This window comes from Ceratotherium simum, chromosome 16, assembly GCF_057802395.1.
Source record: "Ceratotherium simum simum isolate JZ-2026a chromosome 16, ASM5780239v1, whole genome shotgun sequence".
NCBI lineage: Eukaryota > Metazoa > Chordata > Mammalia > Perissodactyla > Rhinocerotidae > Ceratotherium > Ceratotherium simum.
This window is the reverse complement of record NC_141915.1, coordinates 21,114,607-21,128,818: the sequence shown is the minus strand read 5'-3', so window position 1 is coordinate 21,128,818 and position 14,212 is coordinate 21,114,607. Positions and strand designations below refer to the sequence as shown.

The 14,212-nt window shown below is 47.2% G+C and overlaps 1 protein-coding gene across 3 annotated transcripts in view; it reads right to left on the bottom strand.

Moving 5' to 3' along the window:
* ADAP2 (ArfGAP with dual PH domains 2) overlaps window positions 1-1,686 on the bottom strand; it is a 29,239-nt gene extending 27,553 nt beyond the window's left edge. For all 3 annotated transcript variants that reach the window (XM_087440776.1, XM_087440777.1, XM_087440778.1), the window contains exons 1-2: window positions 1,564-1,686; window positions 552-682 (exon numbers count right to left, since the gene is read on the bottom strand). In XM_087440776.1, coding sequence (XP_087296902.1) covers window positions 552-682; window positions 1,564-1,657 — 225 coding nt within the window. In that variant the 5' untranslated portion in view covers window positions 1,658-1,686. The remainder of the gene's footprint in view (window positions 1-551; window positions 683-1,563) is intronic.
* Window positions 1,687-14,212: the final 12,526 nt, after the last annotated feature.

Sequence of the window (14,212 nt, the reverse complement as noted above, 5' to 3'; positions counted from 1 at the left end):
CAGTTCAGAACTGCCTGCTCTCTGAAGGTTTTCTGGCCAAAATGGTATCATCATCCAGGCTGCATGTGTCTTCCATCTCCATAGGTCAGGAGAGCAAAGTAGTCCCCTTCCTGGCTAGGGAGACTGGAGGAGGACTATAGACATGAATCAGGATGCTTCTGTTCCAGTCCAGGACTTCAGCTAATGAGAACAGCAGCTGTTAACTGACTACTTACTCTGTACCTGCACTGAGCCTCCATTTAACCCTTACAGCAGCCCTGTGAAGGGCCAGTGGTAGCCCCATAGTACAGATGTGGAAACTGAGGGCCCAGATCTAGGGCTAAACAACAAGCTCAGGGCCTCACAGCTTGTAAATAAGCAAGGGATGGAGCTAGGATTGGAACTCAGGGCCTCTGTCTAAGCCACAACTCTAGTAGGCTGTATTTTCTCTCACTAGTTATTGCCCCTCTCTGGGCCTCAGTTTCCCCCCACCCCGAAGAATGGGAACGCCCTGCCCACCGCCTCCTCCCAGCACCGCTATTTCAAGGCTCTCCACGTGCGCCCCTTGCTACCTCCACAATACTGTCGTCCCAGAAGTCAAGTCTCACGGATTTAACTTTGCTGATGTCTGGGAAGTTGCGGTGGACGCCGGAGCAGTTCAGACAGATGAAGATGCCCAGCTTATAAGAGGCCCAGTCGGGATCTGCGGGGCGAGAGGGCAGGAGGGGAGCCAGGTGGAGAGCAGGGCAAGGAAACCAGGGCTAGACTGGGAGCGCTGGGAGAGGCGAGCTTGGCAGTTAGGATTCCTGGGGCGGTGTCCAGTTCTGACCATGCCGCTTAACTCCTCTCTTCTGGTATCCCCATCTTGGGTGACCCAAGATACCAGCATGGAACCTTCTGGTCAGCCCACCGGCGCGCGGCGGAGGCCAGGATGATCTTGGAAGGAGCCCCGGGGACGGGGGCGAGAGGATGAGGTGGGCGCCACGTGGAAGTGACAGGACTCTGGGGAACCGAGAGGAGGGCGCTGAGGGAGGGCCCGGCTCCGAGGCGCCTGGCTGGGGAGCTGCAGGTGGGGAAGTCTGCGTCAGGGCCCCTCGGCGCCCGCAGGGTCGGAGCGCTGTGGGGCAGGGACGCGGGAGGACCCGGGGACGGGGGAGGGGGCACCAGATGGTCAGGGGACCCGGGCCCGAGGTCCGGGATATTTGGGTCCGACGGTGGGGGAAGTGGCTAGGTCCGCAGTGAAGACGTCAGGGACCGATGTCTGGGTGGGTAGGGTGTCTGGGGGCGGAGGTGAGCAGGATGGCCAGGGCACCCGGGTCCGGGATCTAGTGTCGGGCTCCAGGGTGGGGAGGTCAGGGGTCCTGAATTCAGGCGGGCGCGGTATCGGATGAGGAGAGGACGGTCGGGGGCCCGGGGCGGAGATTCACGGTCTGGATGGGCGGGGACCTGGGTCCGAAGGTGTCCTAAGGGTCACGCCCAGGTCCGGCGGGGCCCGGGACGGGAGCGGGTCTGGAAGCAGGGGAGGGGTCTGCGGGCCGGAGGTCCGGCTCCGGGTCCCGGGCGCCCGCGCCGCCGCGCCCTTACCCGCCGCCCCGCAGTCGGCGCAGTGCGCGTTGCCGGTGCCCGCCGCCTGCAGCAGCTCCAGCAGCCGCTTCTTGTTGCGCTCGCGGTCGCCCATGGCCGGCCCGGCGGGCTCAGCGGGGCCCGGCCCGGCCGCCCCCTGGCCCGCGGCCGCCCATGGCCCGTGCGCTCGCCCCGGCAGGTGGAGAGGGACGGAGCCCCAGCGCCTCGCGCCCGGCCCGCGCCGCCGCCAGCCCCGCCCCGCCGGGACGGGCCGCCCCTCCCCCGGCGCCTGCGGTCTGTCCCCCGGCTCCGCGGACGCGCCCCGAGCTGAGGCCGGCACCAGCGGGGAGGGGCCGGGGCGCCGCGCTCGGAGTCGGTGGCACTGGCCCGCGATCAAGTCCTGACCCGCCACTTGCTCGCTGCGTGACTGTGGACGACCTAGTCAACCTCTCTGCGCCTCAGTTTCCACCTCTGGAAAAGGGGAATAAGGGCATATGTCTGCGTCTCAGGGCTCCTTGGAGAATTAAACAGGACCTAACTTCTGTTAAAGTGTTCTACTGATGTAGATCTTACATCCACGTACTTAGAGATTTAGAGACATTCAAACACCACCTCCTCAGGGAGCCCTCCTTGATACCCAGGCTCGAGTAATCCCTCCAGCTTTTGGTCCTCCTAAAACGCCATACTATAGGATCCGCCCATCCCTTTGGCCCAGAGCACTTTCTGTCTACCTTGCATCACAGTCATTTATATATTTATGTTAATCCCCCCCATACCCAAGTGCCCACACTAGATAGTTTGATGTCAGTAGTTTTATTTCTGTATCCCACATAGCTCCTAGAAACAGCACCTGCACATTTTTAGAAGGCCAATAAATAGTGGAATTACTGTGTTCACCGGGAAGTGTGGTTTCACCAACACGGACACTGCTGGGCACTTTTATCTGTGAAGTTCCATCACTGTGAGATGTGGGCAGGGCCTAGATGGTCTTGAATCTGGGCATTTCATTAATCCTCATCCCCCTCCTCCACCCCTGTCCCTCTTTGACACCATCCTCAGAGACCCACAGGCTCCTGGTAAGGTACACACTTGCCATCCCCCTGTGAGTAAACTCCCATCTGTCATATGCATATGGCTTCATGCACATGGATGTTAGGTTTCCATCCTGATGGATCGCAGCTGATTTTCTAGCTGACCTGCCTGCATCCCCAATTCAACACACACGTGTACACACGTGAACACACAGGGCAGCTTGGTATAACGGAGTGAATCCAAGAATGCATCACTTACTAGCTGTGTGGCCTTGGGCAAGTTCCTTCACTTCTCTGAGCTTTGGACTCCCTATCTGTAAAATGAGGATTGCAAGATTCACCTAATAGGGTCATTGAGATGTGCCAGGACATGGCACACAAAGACTTCAAAACATGGTGGCTCCCTTGCTTCCCCTGCCCCTCTGGTCAGCTCATGGGATCGTCATTTGGAATGCTGTGTGTCATTTCCCATCTTCCCCAGGGTGAAGGAGGTCAAGCTTCCAGCCTGCTGGGAGGAGGACATTACCAAGAATAACCAGCCAGGAGGGTCTTGACTGTGGGGGGTGAGGCCTAGCCCAGGAGCAGCTCCAGAGGAACCAGTGAGAGAGCCCAGCAGAGGTCAGAGGGCATGGGGCTGTTTACCAACAGGCCTAAAGATGATTCATTTCCGCTGCTTTAGATGAAAAAAAGGGACAGAAATAAATCTCCCAGGAGAAAGATGGGAAAGGCAACTAAGGTATGAAGGCAAGGCGAGGGGACAAGTAGAGGGACAAAGAAGGGACAGGCAAGACATCCTTTCTCCACTGCCCAATACAAGGGCACAACTGTGATGTCGGGGTGGCCTTCCCCGGTCTGTGCGCCTGTGTCCCACTGAGCTGCTCTCCTCTGGCACCTTGAGTCTCACCATCCCCTCCCTGGAGGTCCCACAAAAGCCAACCAAAGGGAAAATATATCTCCTTCACAGTGAGGAGCCAGAGACTGAGAGATTCCTTTAGTTTCCCCTTTTTTCATCCTGATTTCTGGAGGTTTCCGTGTAACCTCCAGAAATTCCAAGCCTTAAGGTGGAATTTTGGGCCTCCTCAGAGCAAAGACAAAAAAGTGCTATTGTATTTCGTTTGTGGTGGGTTTCTTTCCTTCTTTCTTTTTTGGGAGGGAGGGGAGAGAGAGGGGGATCACACTAATTAACAATTATTGAATGTTTTACAGAGAGTTTCGCACCATTTGGTCACATTTGAGTTTCATGACAGCCCTCAGAGGAGTTCAGTTACCCAAGGTCACGGGGCCAAATAAGGAACAGAGCAGGGGCCTCAATCCAGGTTTTCTATTGTCGTGTCGCCCCGTCCCAGGTTATGTCACAAAACCCCACAGGACAAGCCTGCTCTCGCTTGAGTCCTCCCATTCCTGGATATTTCTTTTTTTTCACTTAAAAAAAATTGTGGTAATATCTCTATAACATAAAATTGGCCATTTTAACCACTTTTAAGTGTACAATTCAGTGACATGAATTACATTCACAATGTTGTGCAACCATCACCATTATCTATTTCCCTTGACTTTTTCATCACCACAAAGAGAAACTCTGCAGCCCACTCGTAAGTATTGGAAATGACAAAAGTTGAGCTCAGCTCTGTGTTCGTGAACCAGAAGCCGCTCCTAAGGTAAGAGCACTGTGCCAAAGGCTGTCGGGACTGAGGCAGACACCCAGCACTGGGATTAGGGGCCAGGCTTCGAGCGGCAGGGTGGGCTGGGTTAGCCTCCCTCATGGGCTCAGTCCAGACAGCAGCTGCTGGGGTGAAGGGGCAGTCTGGGCCCTGGGACAGAGTGTCCTCTGTAAATAAAGCTCCCAGGGTCCCTCAGAGCACAAACATCCAGCCCTGCTCTCAGGATCATTGTCTGTCAAGCTGAGCCCAACCGCAGCAGGGCTGGAGAAAAGCCTTCTACCACATTCCCAGCGCTGGACTGGGCTCAAGATCCCCAGGGAATAGACCAGAACCCCTTTGAAAATTTAAATAATTATGTTTATTAGTTATAGGATTTAAAAAACTATAATTACAAGAAATTTGGAAAATACAATAAAGAAGAAAGAAAATACCACCCACGATTAAGGCCACCATTTATCCAGGGATTGCTGATTGTCAGGCCCCTTACATGCGGTATTTCATTTAATCTTCAGTAATAGACTATTTTTACACCCATTTTACAAAATGAGGCAAATGAGGCCCTGAGAGGGAATTTCCGTAAATTTGTCCCAAGTTACACAGCTGAGAGGATGCCTGCTGGATGATGCAGAGTACTGGAGCTGGGATTCCAACCCAAGTTTGCCTTGGGCCGTTTTCATTAATACGTTAGGTTGAACTTTCTGAAGTGGACTTACAAAATAGGAATGTCATGCAATTCAACCTATACTGTTCTCTTGATAGTCCCACCACCCATCTTCATTAACATTTTCATGAATTTCCTTCTGCTCTTTTATACATCTTTTTATATGATTGGGACCATATGTTTCATACAATTTTATATCCTTCTTCTACTTTATGTCTCTTATCATATTATTATAGATGCTTCATGACATCCTTTTAACAGCTATGTAATATTCCACAGGATATGTATATTTCCTTGTCATTGGACATATAGCTTGTGACCAATTTTTTGCGGTTATACACAATGCTGTAGTGAGTATTTTTGTGCCCAAAGCTTTTTCCGTCTTTTAACACTGTATTTTCAAGCACTGCACTCTACTGTGGTTGCTCACTGGTGTGCTGGCCTCCCTTAGTCATCTCAGCTTCGTGAGGACAGGGTGAGGTCAGGTGTGTTCTCCATTGTATTCTCAGCACTTGCTTGACACATAGCAGGGATTCGATAAATATTTGCCAAATAAACGAAGAAATGAGTATGGGTAAAAAATAACAATAAAGTGAGTGGACTTGGGATCACAAAAGTATTTTCTTTTTTGAAAGAAAGAAATAACAGGCAGGCATGTGAAATAGTAGACAATCAAGCAGAAGAATCTGATCGAGTTCACCTATTTGTTTGTATATTCAATATCACTTTGTCTTCAACAGGAACCAGCTCAGAGCCCTGAGGGACTCCCCACTGTGATACTGCAGAAGTGTTTGCTCATTCACTCATTAAATGTTTATTGGGCACTTACTATGTGCCAGGCAGTGTTCTGGGTTCCGGAGAAATAGCTATAACCAAAGCAAAAGGTCCTGCCTTCGTGGAGCTCACCTTCAATGAACAGAGAAACAAATATACCTACACACAATATGGTACCAGAGTGATAAGTGCTATAAAGGAAAATAGACTAAGGGGTAGAGAGGGATGGAAGATGCTATTTTGATAGGGAGGTCAAAGAAGTCCTCTCTGAGGAGGTGACATTTAAGCAAAGATCTGAAGGAAGAAGTCGAGTCAACCAGGCACCTATCTGAAAGAAGAGCATCTCAGGAAAAGGGGACAGCAAGTGCAAAGGCCCTGGGGTGGTAATATGCTTGGGGTGTGCTTTGTCCACCTCCTTGAGCACAGAGCTGTCCAACTCCATGTCTTGCTCACGCTGCTCCCTCTCCTACTCCAGCTCCCTCCTCCACTCCACCCTCCTGTCCAGCCCCCATTGGTCTAGCAAACTCCTGCCTCTGTGCCCAAATTCAAATCTTACTTCTCACAGCTTGCCCCTCTCTCACTCATCTATGTTCCCACAATGTTTGTATTTCTATTACAATCATCATCACATTGTACTATGGTTGTTTTTTAATCTATTTTTGTCCCAGTTGGCAGTGATCTCTGGAAGAGTAGATTGTTATATTCATCTTCGTACCTTTGGTGCATAGCAAATGCTGGGGCCAAAAAATGTTGGTTATCCATTTATATGAAACGTCCAGGATAGGCAAATCCATAGAGACAGGAAGCAGGTTAGTGGTTGCTGGGGGCTGGGGAGAGCGGGGAATGGAGAGTGACTGCTAAATGGGTACGTTTCCTTTTGGGGTGTTGATGATATTCTGCAACTAGACAGTGGTGATGGTTGTGAATGTACTAAATGCCTCAATTGTATACTTTAAAATGGTTAAAATGGTGAATTTTATGTTATGTCACTTTTGCCACAATAAAAAAAGTGTTGGCCGAATTGAGCAGAGTTGAGAACTCCATTCCACAGGCAGTCTGGCGTATGGGAGTTTGCATTCTGAATAAAATACAACAACCCATCAGAAATTCAGAGTTGAAAAATCCAGCTGTGAAATCTAAAGAGCCATGAAATAAGTGCTGAATAAACACAGGATAATTGAATGTTTACATTTTATATCATTACCTGGAGCACTGTGTGAGAAGTTAGTCATAGGTTAGTCACAGCTACAATTGAAGGGATTAGGGTGACATCTGTTGGAAATTTGATTTGAACATCAGGCTGCTACCCTATTGAACTAACTTTTAAAGTTGGGTTCAAAAATTTAAAACTTCTATTTCCTTTAGTTATATCTAAATTAATCAATTATTAATTTTAATAATATTAATCAAAATTAATTTTATTTATTAAAATAAAAAAGATTATTTATAAAGCATGTAGTTTATTTTCCTCTTTTTTTTTTCCCCTAGTCTTTCTTTCTGTGTGTGTGTGTGAGGAAGACCAGCCCTGAGCTAACATCCGATGCCAATGTTCCTCTTTTAGATGAGGAAGATCCGCCCTGGGCTAACATGCATGCCCATCTTCCTCTACTTTGTATGGGATGCCATCACAGCATGGCTGGATGAGCTGTGCCTCGATGTGCGCCCAGGATCCGAACCAGCGAACACTCGGGCCGCCGAAGCGAAGTGCACGCACTTAACCGCTGTGCCACCAGGCCAGCCCCTGGTTATTTTCCTCTTGAAATCCTTTCTTAGACAATCACACCTCATCTCAATCTATATAATCAATTGTCCAATTAATAATGTCTCTCATTGTATAACATTTTCTATTTTACCAGAGATTTATATAATTTCATTTTCACAACAACCTTGTAAGAGTGATACTTTGAACTTTATTTTGCAAAAGAGACAACTGTTGTTATAGAGATAAACTGAGATACACGCATATTATATGTAGCAGCTATGGCGCGGGAGTTCAAGTATTCTGACTCTGGGTCTCAAATTGTGAATGCTGTTTTTTACTTTGATCATTTGCTTCATAATTTTAATTGTGTGCAATACTGAAAAAATAATAATGAAATGTAACATAAAAGCAGGAAAAAAATCCAAAACTTCTCCCAGACTCAGATTAGTAGGACCAATGATCTTTCCTCCACAAAATATCACTGGGGAGATGTGTCGCGTGCCCTCTGCCTTGAAGGATCTAGCCAAGAATCAGCAGCCCTTTCGCGGGAGTCCTGGCTACCTTTGAGGAGGTGAATGACTGAGGACTATAAAGTAGAATAAAGGACAATAAAGTGGATTATATCACTAAATAAATAGTCAAACCTTATATGATGCATTATCTAGTTCAAATGACTTGGAGAATTAATTAAGTAAACTTTTATTGAAGTATAACGAACATACAGAAAAGTGCACAAATAATAAGCATACAGTTTGATGAATTTTTGCCAAGTGCACACACATGTTTAACTAGCACCCAGAGCTCAAAAAAAAAAGAGCATCAGCACCAGGGGCTGGCCTGGTGATGTAGTGGTTAAGTTCAAGCGCTCCACCTTGGCGTCCTGGGGTTGGTAGGTTTGGATCCCAGGCTTGGACCTACACACCTCTCATCAAGCCATGCTGTGGCCGGGGTCCCACATACAAGGAAGAGGAAGATGGGCACAGATGTTAGCTCAGAGCCAGTCTTCCTCACCAAAGGAAAAAAAAAAAAAAAGAGCATAGAGCCAGCCCTGTTGGCTTAGTGTTTAAAGTTCCGCGCTCTCACTGCTTTAGCAGCCCAGGTTCCTTTCCCGGTGGCGGAACCATATCATCTGTCTGTCAGTTGCTGTGCTGCAGCAGCCGCCCACATAGCCGCCCAGAAGAACTTACAACTATACACAACTATATACTGGGGCTTTGGGGAGAGAAAGGAGGAAGACTGGCAACAGATGTTAGCTTAGGGTGAATCTTCCCTGCAAAAAAGAGCATAAACGAGCATTCCAAAAGGCTCTCATTCCCCCTTCAGTGACTAGCCCCCCAAGGTAATCTGATTTTTATCACCATAAATTATTTTGTCTGTTTTTGTACCTTATATAAGTATGTGGCTTCTTTCACTCAACATTACGTTGAGATTCATCCATGTTGCTGGGTGTAGCTGGAGTTTATTCAATATATGTGTAATATTTTGACAGTTGAGATATTCCAGGTTTAGGCTAATACAAATAGTGCTGCTATGAACATTCTAGTATTAGGTTTAACCACGTGAAATTGCAATTTTTGTAAATCAACAACTGTGAAATACTGGCAATTTTATACATATAGTTCAACCTACTACATGTCTTTTAGTGCACATATGGTTGCATTCTGTTGCATAGATATATACCCAGGGATGGGATTGCTGGGCCATCAGGTATACATCTGCTCAGCTTTAGTAGATATTGCAAAGAGTTTTCCAAAATGATTCTACCAATCACACTTCCATCAGCATTATGAAAGTTCCACACTCTTGCCAATACTCCAGTCTATTGATCTATCGGTATTATCTGTCCTTTTCACTTCAGCTATTCTCGTGGGGGTGTAGTGGTATCACAATGTGGGTTTTAATCCACATTTCCCTGGTGACTAATAAAGGTGAACACCTTTTCATCTGCTAATTGGTCATGTGAATATTGTCTTTAGGTGAAGTATTTATTCAAGTCTTTTGCCCATTTTTTCAGTTGGTTTGGCTGCCTTTTTCTTATTAACTTGTAGGATTTTAAAGATATATTCTGGGGTGGCCCTGTGGCTTAGCAGTTAAGTGCACGCACTCCGCTGCTGGCGGCCCGGGTTCGGATCCCAGGCGCGCACCGACGCACCGCTTCTCCGGCCATGCTGAGGCCGCGTCCCACATACAGCAACTAGAAGGATGTGAAACTATGACATACAACTATCTACTGGGGCTTTGGGGGGAAAAATAAATAAATAAATTAATTAATTAAAAAATAAAATAAAATAAAGATATATTCTGGATACGAGTTCTTATTAGTTACACATATTGCACATATCTCCTTTTACTCTGTACCTTGCTGTTTCACTGGTGTCTTCTAATGAACAGATGTTCTTAACTTGAATGAGGTTTATTTTTTTCTTTATGGTTAATGCTTTTTATGTCCTGTTTTAGAAATGTTTGCCTAGGCCAAGGTCATGATGTTAAGGAGCACTAATTTTTAATGTTTTTCCCAAACAAAATTAACCTTTTGGATGTTAGACATGTGATCATTCATTTATTTTTTTCAACAAACACTTAATGAATCCCCATGTGTGCCAGGCAATGTGCTGTGTATTATAGGGGGTAGAATTACAGCCTGTATCCCTCGTGCTCTAGAGGGAGCTGAAGAGGCTCGGAGAGGTGACGTCACTTGCCCCGTTCACACTATTAGTATGCTGGGATTGGAACACAGGGTTAAAACACTGGATTGACTGATTCCAGAGTTTGACCATAACCATTGAGCTCCTCTGTCTCCATGAGCAATGTTGAGACAGCAGGAATAGATTTTTGACATATTCTAGCTGGTAGCTTCCAGATCACCTCGGGAAAATGTAGAGCCAAATAAGAGGACAAAGACATGTAGTCAAAGCAAAACAAAACATAAAAGCTCTGTAATTCAAGACAGTCTGTATTATGAGAGAGACATGAGTGAAGTGCTTGAGAGAAGGGAGAGGATGCTTCTGAAGCCGGATACCTGAGAGTTACTGTATTCAATAAGAATGTGATTATCCTTTGAGCTGGTTCCCAACACAGACACAGATGAAAAGAAGTTAATCTTGTTAAACCAGAAGTCTGATTGCCCAAGGGCTTACCTGGAGTGAAAGAAATTCAGATTTCCCCTTTTGTTTCTAGGAAACTTGCCTTCCCAAGCCCCCTAGCTCTACAAAAACCCCTGCATTCTCCTTTTGTTAGGGTGAATTTGAGCAAACCTATCCTCCTGCCTTCTCCTTTTGACTAATTTGAATAAACGTTTCTCTATCTCCAAGCACCGATGTCTCAGGGATTGATTTATTGCACATCAGGCACATGAACCTGAAATTAAGAGGTTTGGTATCACTTCTGGTTTGGGAGACAGGGAGGCTTCTCAGGGCAGAGGCCACCCTTGTTGGCCCTTAAAAGGTGAGCAGAATTCAGACCATTTTGGGGAGAGAGCATCCTAGGGCAAGGGACCAGCAGGCACAAAGGCGCAGGGGTGAGACAGCATGGAACGCGTGCTGGAATTTCAAGTCGCCCAGTTTGTCTCCCACTTGGGTGTATTAATCAGGAAGTTATCAGCTCCAGGTAACAGAATACTGACCTAAAAGTGGCTTAAACAATAACATCAGTTATTCCCTTACTGAACCAAAAGTCTGCAAGTGGGTGGTTTCAGGGTTGGTCCAGCAGGTAAGCAATGTCATCAAGGCCTACGTGCCATCCCTCTTTCTTTGCTTCACGCCCTTGTCAGCATTGCCTGTCCATGGAGAGACGGCTGCCCCTCTCGGCTCATCCTCCCACAGTCACAAGAGCCACGAGAAAGGGGAGGCAGCCACTTCTCCTCCCACTGTCTATCAGGATATAAAATCTTTCCCTGATATGCCCCAAACAGAATCACATCCACTCTTATCTTAATCATTAGAAAGGGATATGGCAGCCAGCCCTGATGGCCTAGTGGTTAAAGTTTGGCGCTCTCACTGCTTTGGCAGCCCAGGTTTGCTTCCTGCGTGCAGAACCACATCACTCATCTGTCAGTAGCCATGCTGTGGTGGCTCACTTAGAAAAACTAGAAGGATTTACAACTAGAATATACAACTATGTACTAGGGCTGTGGGGAGCAAAAAACAAAAAAAGAGGAAGATTGGCAATAGACGTTAGCTCTGGGTGAAACTTTCCCAGCAAAAAAAAAAGGGAAATGGGACCACTATAACTATTTTACCTTCCCTGAAGACGCTGCCACCTGCCTACAACCAGGCATCTATCAGGAAGGAGGAGAGGCAGCACCGTGGGTGTTGGGCGCCACAATGGGTGCCTGCTGGTGAGCAGAGAAAGAGCTGGAAGGTTAAGGTGAGGCCCCCATGGAGCAGGAGTTGGAGATTTAGTCAGCACTGGGGCTTTTGGCCAGGACAGGTAGGCTGTGTGTGAAGGAAAGGGAGGGGCTAGGCTGATAGAAAGCTGGGAAATCAGGTGTGGGGGGTGTTCCAGGAAGAGCCCAGGTGAGAGACTATGAGGCTCTGATGAGGGTGGTCATAGCAGGAAGAAGCAAAAAAGACATTTTGCAAGTAATGCTGAGAGAATTTCATGTATTTTAAACTGGAAGTTACTGAGTAGTCGTGAGTCATGAAATTAATGTCAATTCAGTGGTTCTAACTCAGCTTTTTTTTTTTTTTTAACCTCTTCCCTCCTCAAAATCCTCTATGTCCTTAGTCTCTTGAATTTGACTTTGTCCCATTTCCTTTTAAACTTCTCTGAATATTTCTTCTTAACCTTTTGGGGAATCCGAATCCTCTACTCACACCCAGTGCTGGTGCCCCCCGAGTTCTCTCCTTGCCTCACCGTGCTTTTCTCACGCCACCCCTCTCCTGGCTCACCCCGGGCATTCTCAGGGGATAAAGGGCCCTCTCTCTATGCTGACGGTCTCCAAATCCACACCCCAGCACAGTCTTCTCCATTAGCTTCGGACTTACATATCTAACTCTCCACTAGACATTCCCGCCTGAAGTCTAGAAAGTTTAAAAATGATTAGCATTTAAAAAAATGGAACAGAATAGAAACTATCAAGGTGCATCATACGTAAAAACACAAGTTTCTTTTTAGGAAGCTTTTGTTTCACATGTACATCTATGTGTCCTGGGTCATGGTCAAAAAAGCTTTAAAAACATAGAAACTAAATAACAGGCTAGACATGATGATGAAAGGAGTGGGAGGGGCCAGCGACATCCGCATCTGGGCGGCACAAACAGGGAAGTGAGAAGGAGCTTGTTTCTGGGGAAGATGACGACTTTCATTTTGAACGCCCTGATTCTGGTTTCCAGCAAATCAGGCCTAGCGGTTGCCTCTTTCCCTGCCACTTCCAGCCTCCAGTCAAAGCATGATTCTGAATGAACGTTCTGACGAATGAGGGAGCTTCCCTCAGGGTCATTAATAATTAGCTCCCAAGAAGAGGTGACGCTCTAATGCAGGAACTGACAGTTATTGCACCCTTTTTAGATGCCGGGTGCTCTGCATCCAGCTGTTAATGAGAAATCCTCTTACCAGCCATGTGAGGCAGGCACCACTATCTCCCTTCCACAAATGAGGAAGCCGAGGTTCAGAAGAGGTGAGAAACTGTCTAAGGTTGTACAGTTAGCAAGTGACTGCTGCATCTTGCCAGTGAACCACACCGTCTCTGAAGCCATCCCTGGGGCTTCTTATGGCCTCACGTATGAGTGTCCTAGGGCTGCTGTAACAAATTACCACAAACCGGGGGCCTTAAAACAACAGAAACTTACTCTCTCACAGTTCTTGAGACTAGAAGCCTGAAATCAAGGTGTCGGCAGGACGGGTTCCTTCTTCTTCTTCTTTTTTTTTTTTGTGAGGAAGATAAGCCCTCAGCTAACATCTGCCAATCCTCCTCTTTTTTTGTGCTGAGGAAGACCGGCCCTGGGCTAACATCCAGGCCCATCTTCCTCCACTTTATATGGGACGCCGCCACAGCATGGCTTGCCAAGCGGTGCGTCGGTGAGCGCCCGGGATCCGAACCAGAGAACCCCGGGCTGCCGCAGCGGAGTGCGCGCACTTAACCGCTTGTGCCACCTGGCCGGCCCCAGGACTGGTTCCTTCTGAGACTGAATCTGTTCCATGCCTCTCGCTTAGCTTCTGATGACCTTGGCTTTCCTGGCTTATAGATGCATCACTCCAATCTCTGCGTCCATCTTCACATGACATTCATATGGTTGTCTTCTTAGAAGGACATGAGTCATATTGGATTAGCCATCCCCCCACTTCAATGTGACTTCATTTTAACTAATTACGACCCTATTCCAATGACCTTATTTACAAATAAGATCACACTCTGAGATACTGAGGGTTAGGACTTCATATCTTTTTTGAGGGATACACTTCAACCCATAACACCTAAATAAATGGAACAAGCCCTGGAGTTACAAGGAAATTATTTCCTATTATTTGGAAGATTTTGCACCAAAAGTTGGCTTTACTTCTTGTTATATTCCTAAATTCCCCAGAAACTGGCAAGATTCCCAGAATTCCTATGAGTAATTCCTATTAGTAGTTACGATTCCCCACATCCCCACTGCCTCCTGGACAATATCTACCCAGACATTGCCACCTCAGAAAAACACAAACCCATCACCTTTCCCTCCAAAAGCCACCTCCCTCCTGACTTCCCTGTTTTTCACAAAACTAGCTGAAGTCTCCCCTTCTTCCAGAGAGAATTTTCTTTCCACTCTCCTTACACTTCCCAGGTTCAATTCCTTACGGTTGCCAGTCTCTTGGGAAAATACACTAGCTCCCAACTCCTCTCCTTGCTCCCAGGCTCTTC